Source organism: Schistocerca piceifrons, chromosome 10 (genome assembly GCF_021461385.2).
Source record: "Schistocerca piceifrons isolate TAMUIC-IGC-003096 chromosome 10, iqSchPice1.1, whole genome shotgun sequence".
Lineage (NCBI taxonomy): Eukaryota > Metazoa > Arthropoda > Insecta > Orthoptera > Acrididae > Schistocerca > Schistocerca piceifrons.
Genome location: NC_060147.1, coordinates 142,236,588 through 142,249,470, shown reverse-complemented (window position 1 = coordinate 142,249,470; position 12,883 = coordinate 142,236,588). Strand labels below are relative to the sequence as shown.

Here is a 12,883-nt window from a genome sequence, read left to right as displayed (position 1 = left end):
TCCTTCCACAATGTTATATTTCTCCTCTACCCATCCCTATTTATTATTTGGCACTTCCTGCCCAACTCATATTTTTCATTGTCTCCGGGTGTCTTACACGATGCTAGTGCCGTCCTTAACAAGATATACTAGTGCTGCCTGTGGGAGTGTGCAAGGCTGTAGTGGGGACAGGATAGGGCTGCTAGATACAGCACCGCGAGTGCGCTTGTGTGCGAGGGCTAGTGTAGATCGAGACCAGTGGAGTTACGGGAATGGAGGATATATTGTTGGGAGAGTTCACATCTGTGAAATTCAGAAAAGTTGTTGTTCATGGGAAGAATCCGAATGGCAGAGGCTGTGAAGCTGACATTAAAGTGAAGCACACGCTGTTGGGCTCATGTTCGGCAACTGAAAGGTTCAGCTCTCTTTCTGGCACAGTCGGTCAGTGGCCATTCGAGTGGACAGACAGCTTGTTAGTTATTGTTCCCACATAGAACAGGGCACTGTGGTCACAGCTAAGTCACATGACTGCTATCACAGGTGGCTCTGCCTTTGATGGGGTAGGAGATGCCAGTGATAAGATGGAGTAAGTGGTAGTGGTAGGATGTATGGTGCACAACTTACATCTGGGTCTTTTACAGGGACATGGGCAGTGAGACACACAATTGGGAGCAGGGGAGGAGTAAGCACAGAGATGGGTATTGCATAGGTTGGTTGGACGGGCTTACTTCTACAGTGTGAGGAGTGGGGACGATATTGGCCAAACTGTGGTCAAGAGAAAGCTGAACTACCCAGTTGCCGAACATGCCACCCGACACAGTACGACTCAATTTAATGACTGCTTCACAGCCTGTGCCACACGGATTCTTCCCAACAACACCAGCTTTTCTGATTTGTGCCGACAGGCTCTCTCCTTACAACATATCCTTAATTCTCGTAACATCAGTGGTGTCGACCTTCGCTAGTCCCTTTTGTCCAGGGGAGGGATGGTGAGAGGGAGTGACAAGGGGAGGGAAGGGGAGGGGAAAGAAATGAATTTACCTACAAATTGATTTGTTAGTAGTATGTTAAGAAAATACACAAGCAAAATGTTGTAGAAATAAGGTTTTCTCTTATGCAGTTTATCAAAGTAAATAACAGCAATATATTGGGACTAAACTAAAACACACTAACATGACTCACATAATGTCCAATATAAAAAAAACAAGTGAATTGTAGTGGGTAAATTGGAAGGAGCTGTAATATAAAAGTAATTGCAAACAGTCCACTGTTCATGTCGATGAACGTCAAGCCATAAATCGTGTGATATATGAGGGGTGTGATTATAAATCTAAAAATGATTTATAGAAACCACAAGTATATAATTTGTAATTTGAATGTCAATATTAATAGCATTGTCAGTTATTTGTAGAAAAAAATTAGATTGAATGTTGCATCTCAAGTGTACTATCATGAAGAGTCGATCCATGCAAAGTGGTTGAGCACTGGTTACTTGACCATCTCAGAAAAATTTATATTTGCTGGGTGAATTCCCTCATGTTTGGTAGACTCAAAAATATTTTTAAAAAAATTACTGGTTATCAATTACTAGCTATTTTTGTTTCAGGTATTCTTTTGCATTTACAAACATCTGTGGTTTTATAAATTACTCAGTAATGGGTTGCCCCCAGACCTTTCAGATAAGAAGCATTTAGTTCTGCACAAAGTGGACTGTAAATTAAAAACCATGATCACCTAGCTGAATGTATTCCTTAATATATTTTTAATGGCTCAAAGTTATTGGTTGCAAATTTAAAAAAAAAGCTCAATTTTTGAACAGTGTTTTTTCAAAGGAGTAATTTCTCAGCCTTAATATTTTTTGTGTGACTACACTACACAGAGCATCAATGATGAGAAGCTTGCGCTTAAAAAAATAAGCTGGTTGAAAAAAAAAAAAAAGATTTTTTTGAATGTTTTCATTCTTTGGCCTGCAATATACTTGTTAGGGGACCAGATAAAATATGAAAATTACACACTTAGTAGACTTTTATAATGTCAAACTTCAGTATAAATTTCAACTTTGAGATTCAGTGGGAAGTTTATGAAAAAAAGTTATCAACATGAGTCAAAAATACGTTTGTTAATATTTGTGATATCTGCACTAATGGATAAAGTGCACCAGTTACATAATTTATACATATCTGTGATTGCTTTTTTTTAATTAGTCAACTAATTACATTATCATATGCTCACCTTATTTGTTTTTACTTCATTGTTCATTGAACAACAGAAATTTCTTCACTCGATTTGGGTGTTAGGTCAAAAGTTCAGTGAGTTGCCCCGGTTGCTGCCCGCAGTGGGGCTGAGCCCTCGCCTGTGGTTGATTGGGAGGTCGTTAAAAGGTGTGGCAGGCAGCGAAAGACGTCCTGGGAGGCTGATCAGAAAGCCTCCCCAGTGCGTCTGAGAAACAGGTTTCAGGTACTGTCTCTGGCTGAGCCAGATGCAGCTGCCTGTCCTGTGTCAGAGGATGATTCTCAACCTCCAAGGTCCGGGTAATCGCAGAGGGTGGGCTTATTGGTAGTTGGGAGCTCCAATGTTAGGCGCGTAATGGGTCCCCTTAGGGATATGGCGGCTAAGGAGGGGAAGAAATCCAGAGTGCACTCCATGTGCATTCCGAGTGGAGTCATTCCTGATGTGGAAAGGGTCCTTCCAGATGCCATGAAGAGCACAGGGTGCAGCCAGCTGCAGGTGGTGGCACATGTCGGCACTAATGACGTGTGTCACTTTGGATCTGAGGAAATTCTCTCTGGATTCCAGCGGCTATCTGATTTGGTGAAGGCTGCCAGTCTTGCTTACGAGATGAAGACAGAGCTCACCATCTGCAGCATCGTTGACAGAACCGACTGCGGACCTTTGGTGCAGAGCCGGGTGGAGGGTCTGAATCAGAGACTCAGACGGTTTTGCGACCGTGTTGGCTGCAGATTCCTTGACTTGCGCCATAGGGTGGTGGGGTTTCGAATTCCGCTCAATAGGTCAGGAGTTCACTACACTCAGCTGGCGGCTACATGGGTAGCGGAGGCTGTGTGGCGTGGACTGGGCGGTATTTTAGGTTAGAAGGCCTCGGGAAAGTACAGGGCGGGCTGAAATCTCAAAGGGTGCATGGCAAATACAGGACGTGCTTGGATCAAGGAACAGTCGGAATTGTAGTTGTAAATTGTTGTAGTTGTGCTGGGGAAGTCCCTGAGCTTCAAACACTAATAGAAAGCACAGAAGCGGAAATCGTTATAGGTACAGAAAGCTAGCTACAGCCTGAAATAAGTTCTGCAGAAATTTTTACGAAGTCTCAGACTGTGTTCAGGAAAGATAGATTAGGCAGAATTGGTGGTGGAGTGTCTGTGTCTGTCAGTAGTGGTTTATCTTGTAGTGAAGTCGAAGTAGATACTCCGTGCGAATTGGTATGGGTGGAGGTTATACTTAACAGCCGAACTAAGTTAATAATTGGCTCCTTCTACCGACCCCCAGACTCCGATGATATAGTTGCTGAACAGTTCAAAGAAAATTTGAGTCTCGTAACAAATAAATACCCCACTCATACGGTTATAGTTGGTGGGGACTTCAACCTTCCCTCGATATGTTGGCAAAAATACTTGTTCAGAACCGGTGGTAGGCAGAAAACATCTTCAGAGATTTTCCTAAATGCTTGCTCCGAAAATTATTTCGAGCAGTTAGTCCACGAACCCACGCGAATTGTAAAAACACACTTGACCTCTTAGCCACAAACAATCCAGAGCTAATATATAGCATCATGACTGATACAGGGATTAGTGATCACAAGGTCGTTGTAGCTAGGCTCAATACCGTTTCTTCCAAATCCACCAGTAACAAACGCAAAATAATTTTATTTAAAAAGCGGATAAAGTGTCACTAGAAGCCTTTCTAAGAGACAATCTCCATTCCTTCCAAACAGACTATGCAAATGTAGACGAGATGTGGCTCAAATTCAAAGATATAGTAGCAACAGCAATTGAGAGATTCATACCCCATAAATTGGTAAGAGATGGAACTGATGCCCCATTGTACACAAAACAGGTCCGAACGCTGTTGCAGAGGCAGCGGAAAAAGCATGCGAAGTTCAGAAGAACACGAAATCCCGAAGGTTGGCTAAAATTTACAGACGCGTGAAATTTGGCACATACTTCAATGCGAGATGCCTTTAATAGGTTCCACAACGAAACATTGTCTCGAAATTTGGTAGAAAATCCGAAGAAATTCTGGTCATATGTAAAGTACACAAGCGGCAAGACGCAGTCAATACCATATACAACTGCTCGCTCACCGATAGATCTGTACCTACAGATTGGAAAATTGCGCAGGTCGCACCAGTGTTTAAGAAGGGTAGTAGGAGTAATCCATCGAACTACAGACCTATATCATTGCCGTCGGTTTGCAGTAGGGTTTTGGAGCATATACTGTATTCAAACATTATGAATCACCTCGAAGGGGACGATTTATTGATACGTAATCAGCATGGTTTCAGAAAACATCGTTCTTGTGCAACGCAGCTAGCTCTTTATTCGCACGAAGTAATGGCCGCTATCTACAGGGATCTCAAGTTGATTCCGTATTTCTAGATTTCCGGAAAGCTTTCGACACCGTTCCTCACAAGCGACTTCTAATCAAGCTGCGGGCCTATGGAGTATCGTCTCAGTTGTGCGACTGGATTCGTGATTTCCTGTCAGGAAGGTCGCAGTTCGTAGTAATAGACGGCAAATCATCGAGTAAAACTGAAGTGATATCAGGTGTTCCCCAGGGAAGTGTCCTGGGACCTCTGCTGTTCCTGATCTATATAAATGACCTGGGTGACAATCTGAGCAGTTCTCTTAGGTTGTTCGCAGATGATGCTGTAATTTACCGTCTAGTAAGGTCATCCGAAGACCAGTATCAGTTGCAAAGCGATTTAGAAAAGATTGCTGTATGGTGTGGCAGGTGGCAGTTGACTCTAAATAACGAAAAGTGTGAGGTGATCCACATGAGTTCCAAAAGAAATCCGTTGGAATTCGATTACTCGATAAATAGTACAATTCTCAAGGCTGTCAATTCAACTAAGTACCTGGGTGTTAAAATTACAAACAACTTCAGTTGGAAAGACCACATGGATAATACTGTGGGGAAGGCGAGCCAAAGGTTGCGTTTCATTGGCAGGTCACTTAGAAGATGCAACAAGTCCACTAAAGAGACAGCTTACACTACACTCATTTGTCCTCTGTTAGAATATTGCTGCTCAGTGTGGGATCCTTACCAGGTAGGATTGACGGAGGACATCGAAAGAGTGCAAAAAAGGGCAGCTCGTTTTGTATTATCACGTAATAGGGGAGAGAGTGTGGCAGATATGATACGCGAGTTGGGATGGAAGTCATTAAAGCAAAGACTTTTTTGTCACGGCGAGATTTATTTACGAAATTTCTGTCACCAACTTTCTCTTCCGAATGCGAAAATATTTTGTTGAGCCCAGCCTACATAGGTAGGAATGATCATCAAAATAAAATAAGAGAAATCAGAGCTCGAACAGAAAGGTTTAGGTGTTCATTTTTCTCGCACGCTGTTCGGGAGTGGAATGGTAGAGAGATAGTATGATTGTGGTTCGATGAACCCTCTGCCAAGCACTTAAATGTGAATTGCAGAGTAATCATGTAGATGTAGATGAAGTTCATGGCCTTCTTTGTAAATGAGATGTTAATAATGTTTTTTTTTTTTTTTTTATTGGCTTGCAACATCATTAGACAAGTATATTAGTTTATTTGTGGGAGGATGGTACTGTTTTATGTAGTTCGTTAATTGCAGTTGAAAACCATGCACTGTGTTCAAGGCAGTCACTTATGACAAAAAAAAACTGTGGTTCTTTCGTTTATCTTGATTATTATAATAGATCACAAACGAATGACCTGTGGCCTGTTTGTTTATCCAGTGATGCCCTTGTACTTCAGCTTGAACAACAAAGGAATGGTCCCATAAATGGAACAGTCAGTACGCTGGGAAAGCTTTAAACATCACAACAAAGGAATAGTTTTCCGAAAAGTCGCAAGAACTAAACATTCATCAACCAGCCAATGTTTCATTTTTGTCTTTCAGAAATTTACTTGCTTTGAGTTTGGTAATTAAATGATGTATTTTCAGAATTTCAGGGTTAGTTACCAACACTTAAAAAAACTCATCACAGTTTTGTAATTGTCACCATATCCATTGTGTCTAGTGTCGCCCATTGTTTGTATCCTGTATTGTCAGGCATCAATTCTTTGTCTTCAGATTCTTCAAACATGTCAAAGCAAACTTGTTTGCCTGGACGGTCTTGATATTTTCCCATGATCATACAATTGTATCTGTCAATGATGTAAACCAGAATTTCCAAAATGTTTTTATAGTCAACTCTGAGATTGGCCCCATCTATTATCAGCTTTATATTCTGGTGATACAAACAAATGCAAACATTATGGGTGCCAGCTGCCCCTGCAACAATAGACCATTTGGGTCTCAATTTGCAAAATTTTGATCTCCCAGCTTTAAAGTCAGGATTTTCTTTTTTGAATTTAGTGAGCGGTTCATTTAAATTACACAATATTAACCTTTTGTGTCTCTGAGACTTAGTATCATTTTCTTTACAGAAACACATTCTTTTTTGTCAGACATCAAACAGCTGTTATTGTCATCTTGATAAAACTTAATAATCTTTTTGACTGTATTTTCATCTGTGAAATTAGATGTGTTTTTATTTTGTAATGCAGGTAAAAAAATTCTGTCTTTTTTACTAACTGCTTTGTTAATTTAACCAAACATTCTGACACATTAAATTCACCACTATCTTTTGCTCAACTCCATGAATTTGGTAGGAAACTGATAATATTAGCTTTATTCTTTTTGTTTGAAATATGGCATTTAGGGTTTGGCTTTTCTATCAAATCATAATTTGTACAGAGTATTTTTAGAACTTTCATTTGGTTTAGTGCAATCGTCCTTTTGAAATGAAACTTTCAAATTCTTTTTGATAGGAGTTGCTACATTCTCAATTTTTGCATTCATTGCAAAAGGTCTGTTTGCTTTGCTTAGTTTTCTAATTTTACTAGCAGCTATCAACACACCTGGGACTTCACAAGCTAAATCCATTTTTTTTCCAGTTTCTGATGAGTCACAAAGTTTTTTATCTCAACTATTACTATCCCTTTGTTTGTTAATGACAAATATCTCATAATAACATGTGGGAAATGATGACTTTTCTGGAATTATATTGGCAAAAGGGCTTTTATTTTTAAAATAATGGTCAAACGTTATATCTCTCAGACCTTTTGTTATAGGCTTCTAATGTTTCTTGAAAGGGTCCACAGAAGACTGGCCATAAAGGTGATGAAATTTCTTTAAGTAGTCAATTTCATGGTACTTGCAACTTGAGTTAACGTGTGAGGCAACTTGTAAGTAAAAACAACATGTTTTCTCATATGGGGAGCTTCATTAATAAAGATTCCAGTGTTAAACTGCACACTTCAAGAGCACGTTGTTAATTTAGTGTGAGTGAACAGACATTGGTGAAAGTCGGAAGACAACACACAGACTTGTACGGGCTTGTCTGTGAACCTGTACAGACTTCCAAATACTTTCCGCTAGCCTGCTGAAACCTTCTGCGGAGGATTGTTTCGACAAATAATCATTCATTATTTAATCTCCTGTGTTTTTTGTGTGTTTAAATTATGCAATTAATATATTTTATTCCTTTGATCCAGATGTTGCATATATTAAGAAAAGTATTTTTGACTCATATCGGCAATTTTTTTCCATCACTTGCCTTTGAAATTTATACTGAAGTTTGATATCATAAAAGTCTATCAAGTGTGTAATTTTCAGATTTTTATCTGGTCCCCTAACAAATATATTGCAGGCCAAAGAATGAAACAAATTTTTTGAGGCCACTACACATGAGGGAATTCACCCAGCAAATATCAAATTTTTCTGAGATGAGATGCTCGAGCAACCAATTATTTTTTCCTGGACCAGTTGGAATGGAATGACCCTGAAATATGGTTTGGTGATTGCCAATTTGAACAGTGGGCTGTTCATAATTATTGTGGTGTACCAGCTCTGTCAGGTTCTTGATTTTTTTTTTTTTTTTTTTTTTTTTTTTAAAAAAACTGAGTTCACTAATGTTATTTTTAGATAGTAGCATGTTAGAAAGGCCCCATTTCTACTACATTTTGAAGGTGTTTCTTTTTAGATACCATATGGAAACAGACTGATAGGTCTGAAACAAATTGTGATACACAAAAGACATGTAGATGAGGCTGAATTTTACACAATGCTTTTGTGTCAGCAGCTGCAGTTATACCAAGTCTTCTTAGTGCGAAACTGCTTTCTAGATTGTGATTCAAACAAATTTGTTGACGGAAATATGCTTGTACTGTGATCAGGTCACCTGAGTCGTACACTGTTTGGAAAGTGAAGAGATCTTAATTCCTCTCTCATACTGTAGTAGACAGACAATGGACACAATTGCACCAATAGTGCTTTATTTGCAGTAACAGGGTTATTTCTGAAAATGCTCTGCTCATGCAGTCGATCTTGTGCTCTCCACTCAGATGGGAAACGAGTGAAGAGGAGGCCATCGCGACATTTGACGCTGTGCCACAGCTGCGGACTGTGATAATGGAGAAGGATGTTTCGCACAGAGTCTTCGAGGCTCTGTCCAGGAGCTGCCCGCACCTCACCACTCTGCAGACGAGTCCGTGGCAGATGCTGACATACACAGTAAGTGTCCTGTATTTATGCTGTAGCACAAATTTGATTCTGTCTGGCTGCAGTGCTCTGAGCACAGATGCCTGCTATGGAGCAAACATCACACTGCACAATGTGTCCAGAAAGTAATGACTAATGAAATTATCTTCGATCTGGTGCTTCTGTAGATCCCGGCTTAAGGTGCCACCCACATACCTTGACTGATGTGAACTGATCAGTTATATTGTGGGGAGGGGGAAGGGGTCTCCTGGCTTTCCAGTACTTACTAGCTGGGTTATCTTCTAATTTGGGAAGCATCAAGACTGATGTTTCTATTAGACTCCTTATAGAGTATGGGGGCCAGGTGATGGTGTTGGTGTCCACCATTGAGTTCTGTCCCAAACTCAAAGTAAAGTCCTCTTTTTGATTTCAGCTGGTGAACTTGCAACAACGTAACAGATTTGACTCTTGTGAGTCATTGTCAGAACTAAAAAGTGCAGAAAAAACTGAAGTCAAAGTTACTGTTGAATATTACAGAATAGAGAGAGAGAGAGAGAGAGAGAGAGAGAGAGAGAGAGAGAGAGAGAGAGAGAGACTGTTGAGGGGAAGGGGGTAAAACTATACGAAAGTAACATGCCAAACACTCATATACCGCCCATCTCAATCTCTTGTCATCTTCTGCTTTGCCTGCTTGTGTGTCGTACTTATTAAGTGGAACAGTTGGACACACAAAGGGTACACGACTGTGCTTGTCTTACTTGGGCAGAAAGAACAATTTAAAAATATGTTTGTTTAAAAAAAAAAGCAATAACAAGACCACTGTTTCTCATTTGTTTATTGAACAAGTGGTCTGCTAGGTCGCAGTAAGCATTTATCTTAGTTTCGTCAACTACTCAAAATTGTGGCCGGTATATATAAAAAATAAAAATAATTATTAGTTATAATTTTTTTAATCTTATTTTTTATTGTTCTTTTCAGACTTGTAATCCAAGCAAAATGAGCACTGTCTACAAACATAACTGTTCCATTTTACAAGTACGGTGCATGAGTAGGTCCAACAGATGATGTCAAGTGAGGGAGACAGGCATTATGTGACTACTTTTGTAAAGTGACACTGGCTATATTTTTTTTCTCTGTCTTCCAGTTTGTATTTGTTCTATATATACGACAGTAACATTTGCATTTCATTATTTCTATATTTTTTATCTCTGATGACTCATAAAAGTAAAAAATCCAGTGTGGTCAGGACAACTGTTTGTAAAATTTTGAATAAGAAAATATTTTCTGAAATAGATCAGGTGTACCAATTTGCCAGTGTCAGATTACATTAAAATTAAAGTCTTGCAGTGACATACAAAATGATTTGGCAAGAGTACGAGGACTCGGCCTTGTCAAATTCTCAAGTTACAAGATGGTCAGAGTCATTAAGCAGTGCCAGTAAGACGTGAATGGCGAACCATTTTCTGGAGTCTCCCACCAGCAAAAGTAATGAAAAGTGTCACGATGTTTGTGACTTTTCAAACTTAGATGGTCAGTATTCAGAAAATCACTATACGTGATACACAGTGACACACTCGATGTGCAGGAAGTGTGTGCCTATTCGAGCCTCAAATTGTTGACTGCTGGCTGTGGGAACAACCGTATGGTGTTGGGAGAAATATTTTGAAATATACATTTTTTTGTCACTTCATTATCAGCAACAAAATGTCGCTGCTAGAGTATGACACCAAGATTAGGAGCTATAGTTTCAAATGTCACACGTCGGTGACTTCTCGCGCCGAGGTGGTCAGGACGAGTGCGTCAAAAGTGAAAACTGTACGAGTTGCCCTTTTTGATATTATCTTTGAGTTCGACAGGCCACTGATAACCTGAGGACAGAAAGCTAATGCTGCCTACTACGTTGATGCACTAGCGAGGTTGAGGAAAAAGGTCATTTTAACACGAGGTGACAGCTCCAATAGCATGGCAGCGAGGCTCGGGGCACACCTCCCCCAGTTGTAGCTGAGTGGTGTTGACAATACCGCCCCATCAGCCCTACTGACGTGCTGTGGCAGACTGATTCCATTTTCCTGTTCCCAAGAATTGAGGCTGGCCCAAATGGAGTCTTTTTAGGGACCACCAAAATGACCCAAACCTCAGTGACAGACGTTTAAAGTACATTTATAAGGGCTATGCCAGCAATATTGCAGCCATGCAAATTGTAACCACATGTATGCCAACATTACCGGCCACTGTTGCCTGGAATTCAGACATGCCAAGTGTTATGATTTTTCCATAATTATCATGATGTCTAGGCTAAAATTACGGTCTTACAGGAGCCCCTGCTAAAATTATAGAATTCACTATTTTATTTATTTTAGTAGTTTGATAATACAATGTTTTTCTTTGCACTGTTTTGAAACCAGTGTTTTTTCAGAAGTGATGAATTACCCTTTCGTGATCTGTTTAGCACAGGCTATATAGTATACACAAACACTTCCCAAACTTCAGTACTGCGAGTGTGTGAACTTGTAGTTAAGTTGCGTTTTGGCATACTGATGTTCACCCTGTGACGTCACTGCCGAGCATAAAGCATTTAAATCAACCCTTTCATGTTTAAATACTTAATTTTCAAATGTTAGAAATTGGTTTCAGATCAAGATTTTTGTTGTCAATTTTTTTTAAAGTTCCAAGGAAGGGCCCTCAGACCCCATCACCAATTTTCGTGTCCCGATTTCTGGTAGAAAAATGTAGCCGAGTCAGAAGTGTTTACACAAGCCTCACTATGGCTGTGAAGTGGACGAAAGTGAGCTATTGCAAGTGAATGTGCTTCTTCTCATTTGCTTGCCACAAAGGACAAAAAATTTGGAAGAAATCCAAAACTTTTAACTCAGAAACTGATGCTGGATACATACCTTTTCAGAATGCTGATACTCTGGTATGAATATATTGGTTAAAAGCAGTTTGTCCGAGAACTGTGATACCAATACGAAAAACTGTATACCACTCTGGTGATCATCCTTCAGTTGTCAGATGGTGATGATTCGTACAGGTAGCATAGGCTGTGAAGCAGTCATTGAAATGAAGGCTGTCATGTTGGGCAATGTGCTCAGCTACAGTATGATACAGTTGTTTCTCGGCCAAAGCTTGTCAGAGGCCATTTGTGTGGACAGACAGCTTGTTGGTTGTCACGCCCATGTGCGAGTATGAGGGTGGTTTGAAAAGTTCTCAGAACAGGACAGGAAAAAATTACTTACATCACTGAAAGTTTTTTTATTTTTCAATATAGTTTCCTTGTAGATTAATGCACTTGGACCAACGATGTTCCAGTGTCTTGATCCCATCTCGAAAATGAGTTTCCTCCAGGCCTACAAAATAGTTGTCAACGCTGGCTATCAGTTCTTCGTTTTAAGTAGATCTTCATCCCCCAAGAAAAATTTTCAGCCTTTGGAAGACACGGAAGTCTGATGAAGCCATATCAGGTGAATAAGGTGGGTGTGGCAACAATTCATACCTTAGTGCGAGTAATTTTGCCATAGCGATGGCGCATGTGTGCAGGCGTCCGTCAAGAGTCACGGCCACCATCTTGCAGATAATTTTTTCATTTCTAATTCTTCAGTTAAAATGTGATATACCCTTTCAGATGACATCTGGCAAGCGTGCACAATTTCACACACTTTCAATTGCAATCGTCCGTGACCATTTTCTGCACTTTCGCAATGATTTCTGGAGTAGTGACACATCTCAGCCGACCACTGCGTGGATCATCTAAGCTCTCCTGACCAAATTTAAATTCATTTGTCCACTTGGCAGCAGTTGAATATGAAGGAGCGGAGTCCCCCAGTGTATTCTGGAAATTGGCATGAATGTCTTTTGCTTTCATACTTTTCTTTATGAAGTACTGTGACATTCACCTGCTTTATTTTGCCGTTGATGGTCCTCGGTGTCGACGTACTGCATTGTGATACTGGCTGAAAAATGAGGGGGGGTGGGGGTGGAAGTTCAACACTGACTACTATAAAGTATGTAGCCAACAGTTGTGTTTCCTAGTTCTTTACATTCACTGTTCACAACCCCCGACCAATAATACAGAGTTATATGGCCAGTTCACTATTGTCTACCTTTCGATAAGCCTCATTAATAGTTTGCAGGCAAACATCAGCATACTGCTACAATAGTTTACTGTTGAACA

The 12,883-nt window shown here is 40.1% G+C and overlaps 1 protein-coding gene across 6 annotated transcripts in view; it reads left to right on the top strand.

Annotated features, from left to right (window-relative positions):
- The window catches only part of LOC124718890 (F-box/LRR-repeat protein 4-like), a 116,079-nt gene that overhangs the window by 44,265 nt on the left and 58,931 nt on the right, over positions 1 to 12,883 (top strand). For all 6 annotated transcript variants that reach the window (XM_047244535.1, XM_047244537.1, XM_047244534.1 and 3 more), the window contains one exon: positions 8,577 to 8,745. In XM_047244535.1, the coding sequence (XP_047100491.1) occupies positions 8,577 to 8,745 (169 nt within the window). The remainder of the gene's footprint in view (positions 1 to 8,576; positions 8,746 to 12,883) is intronic.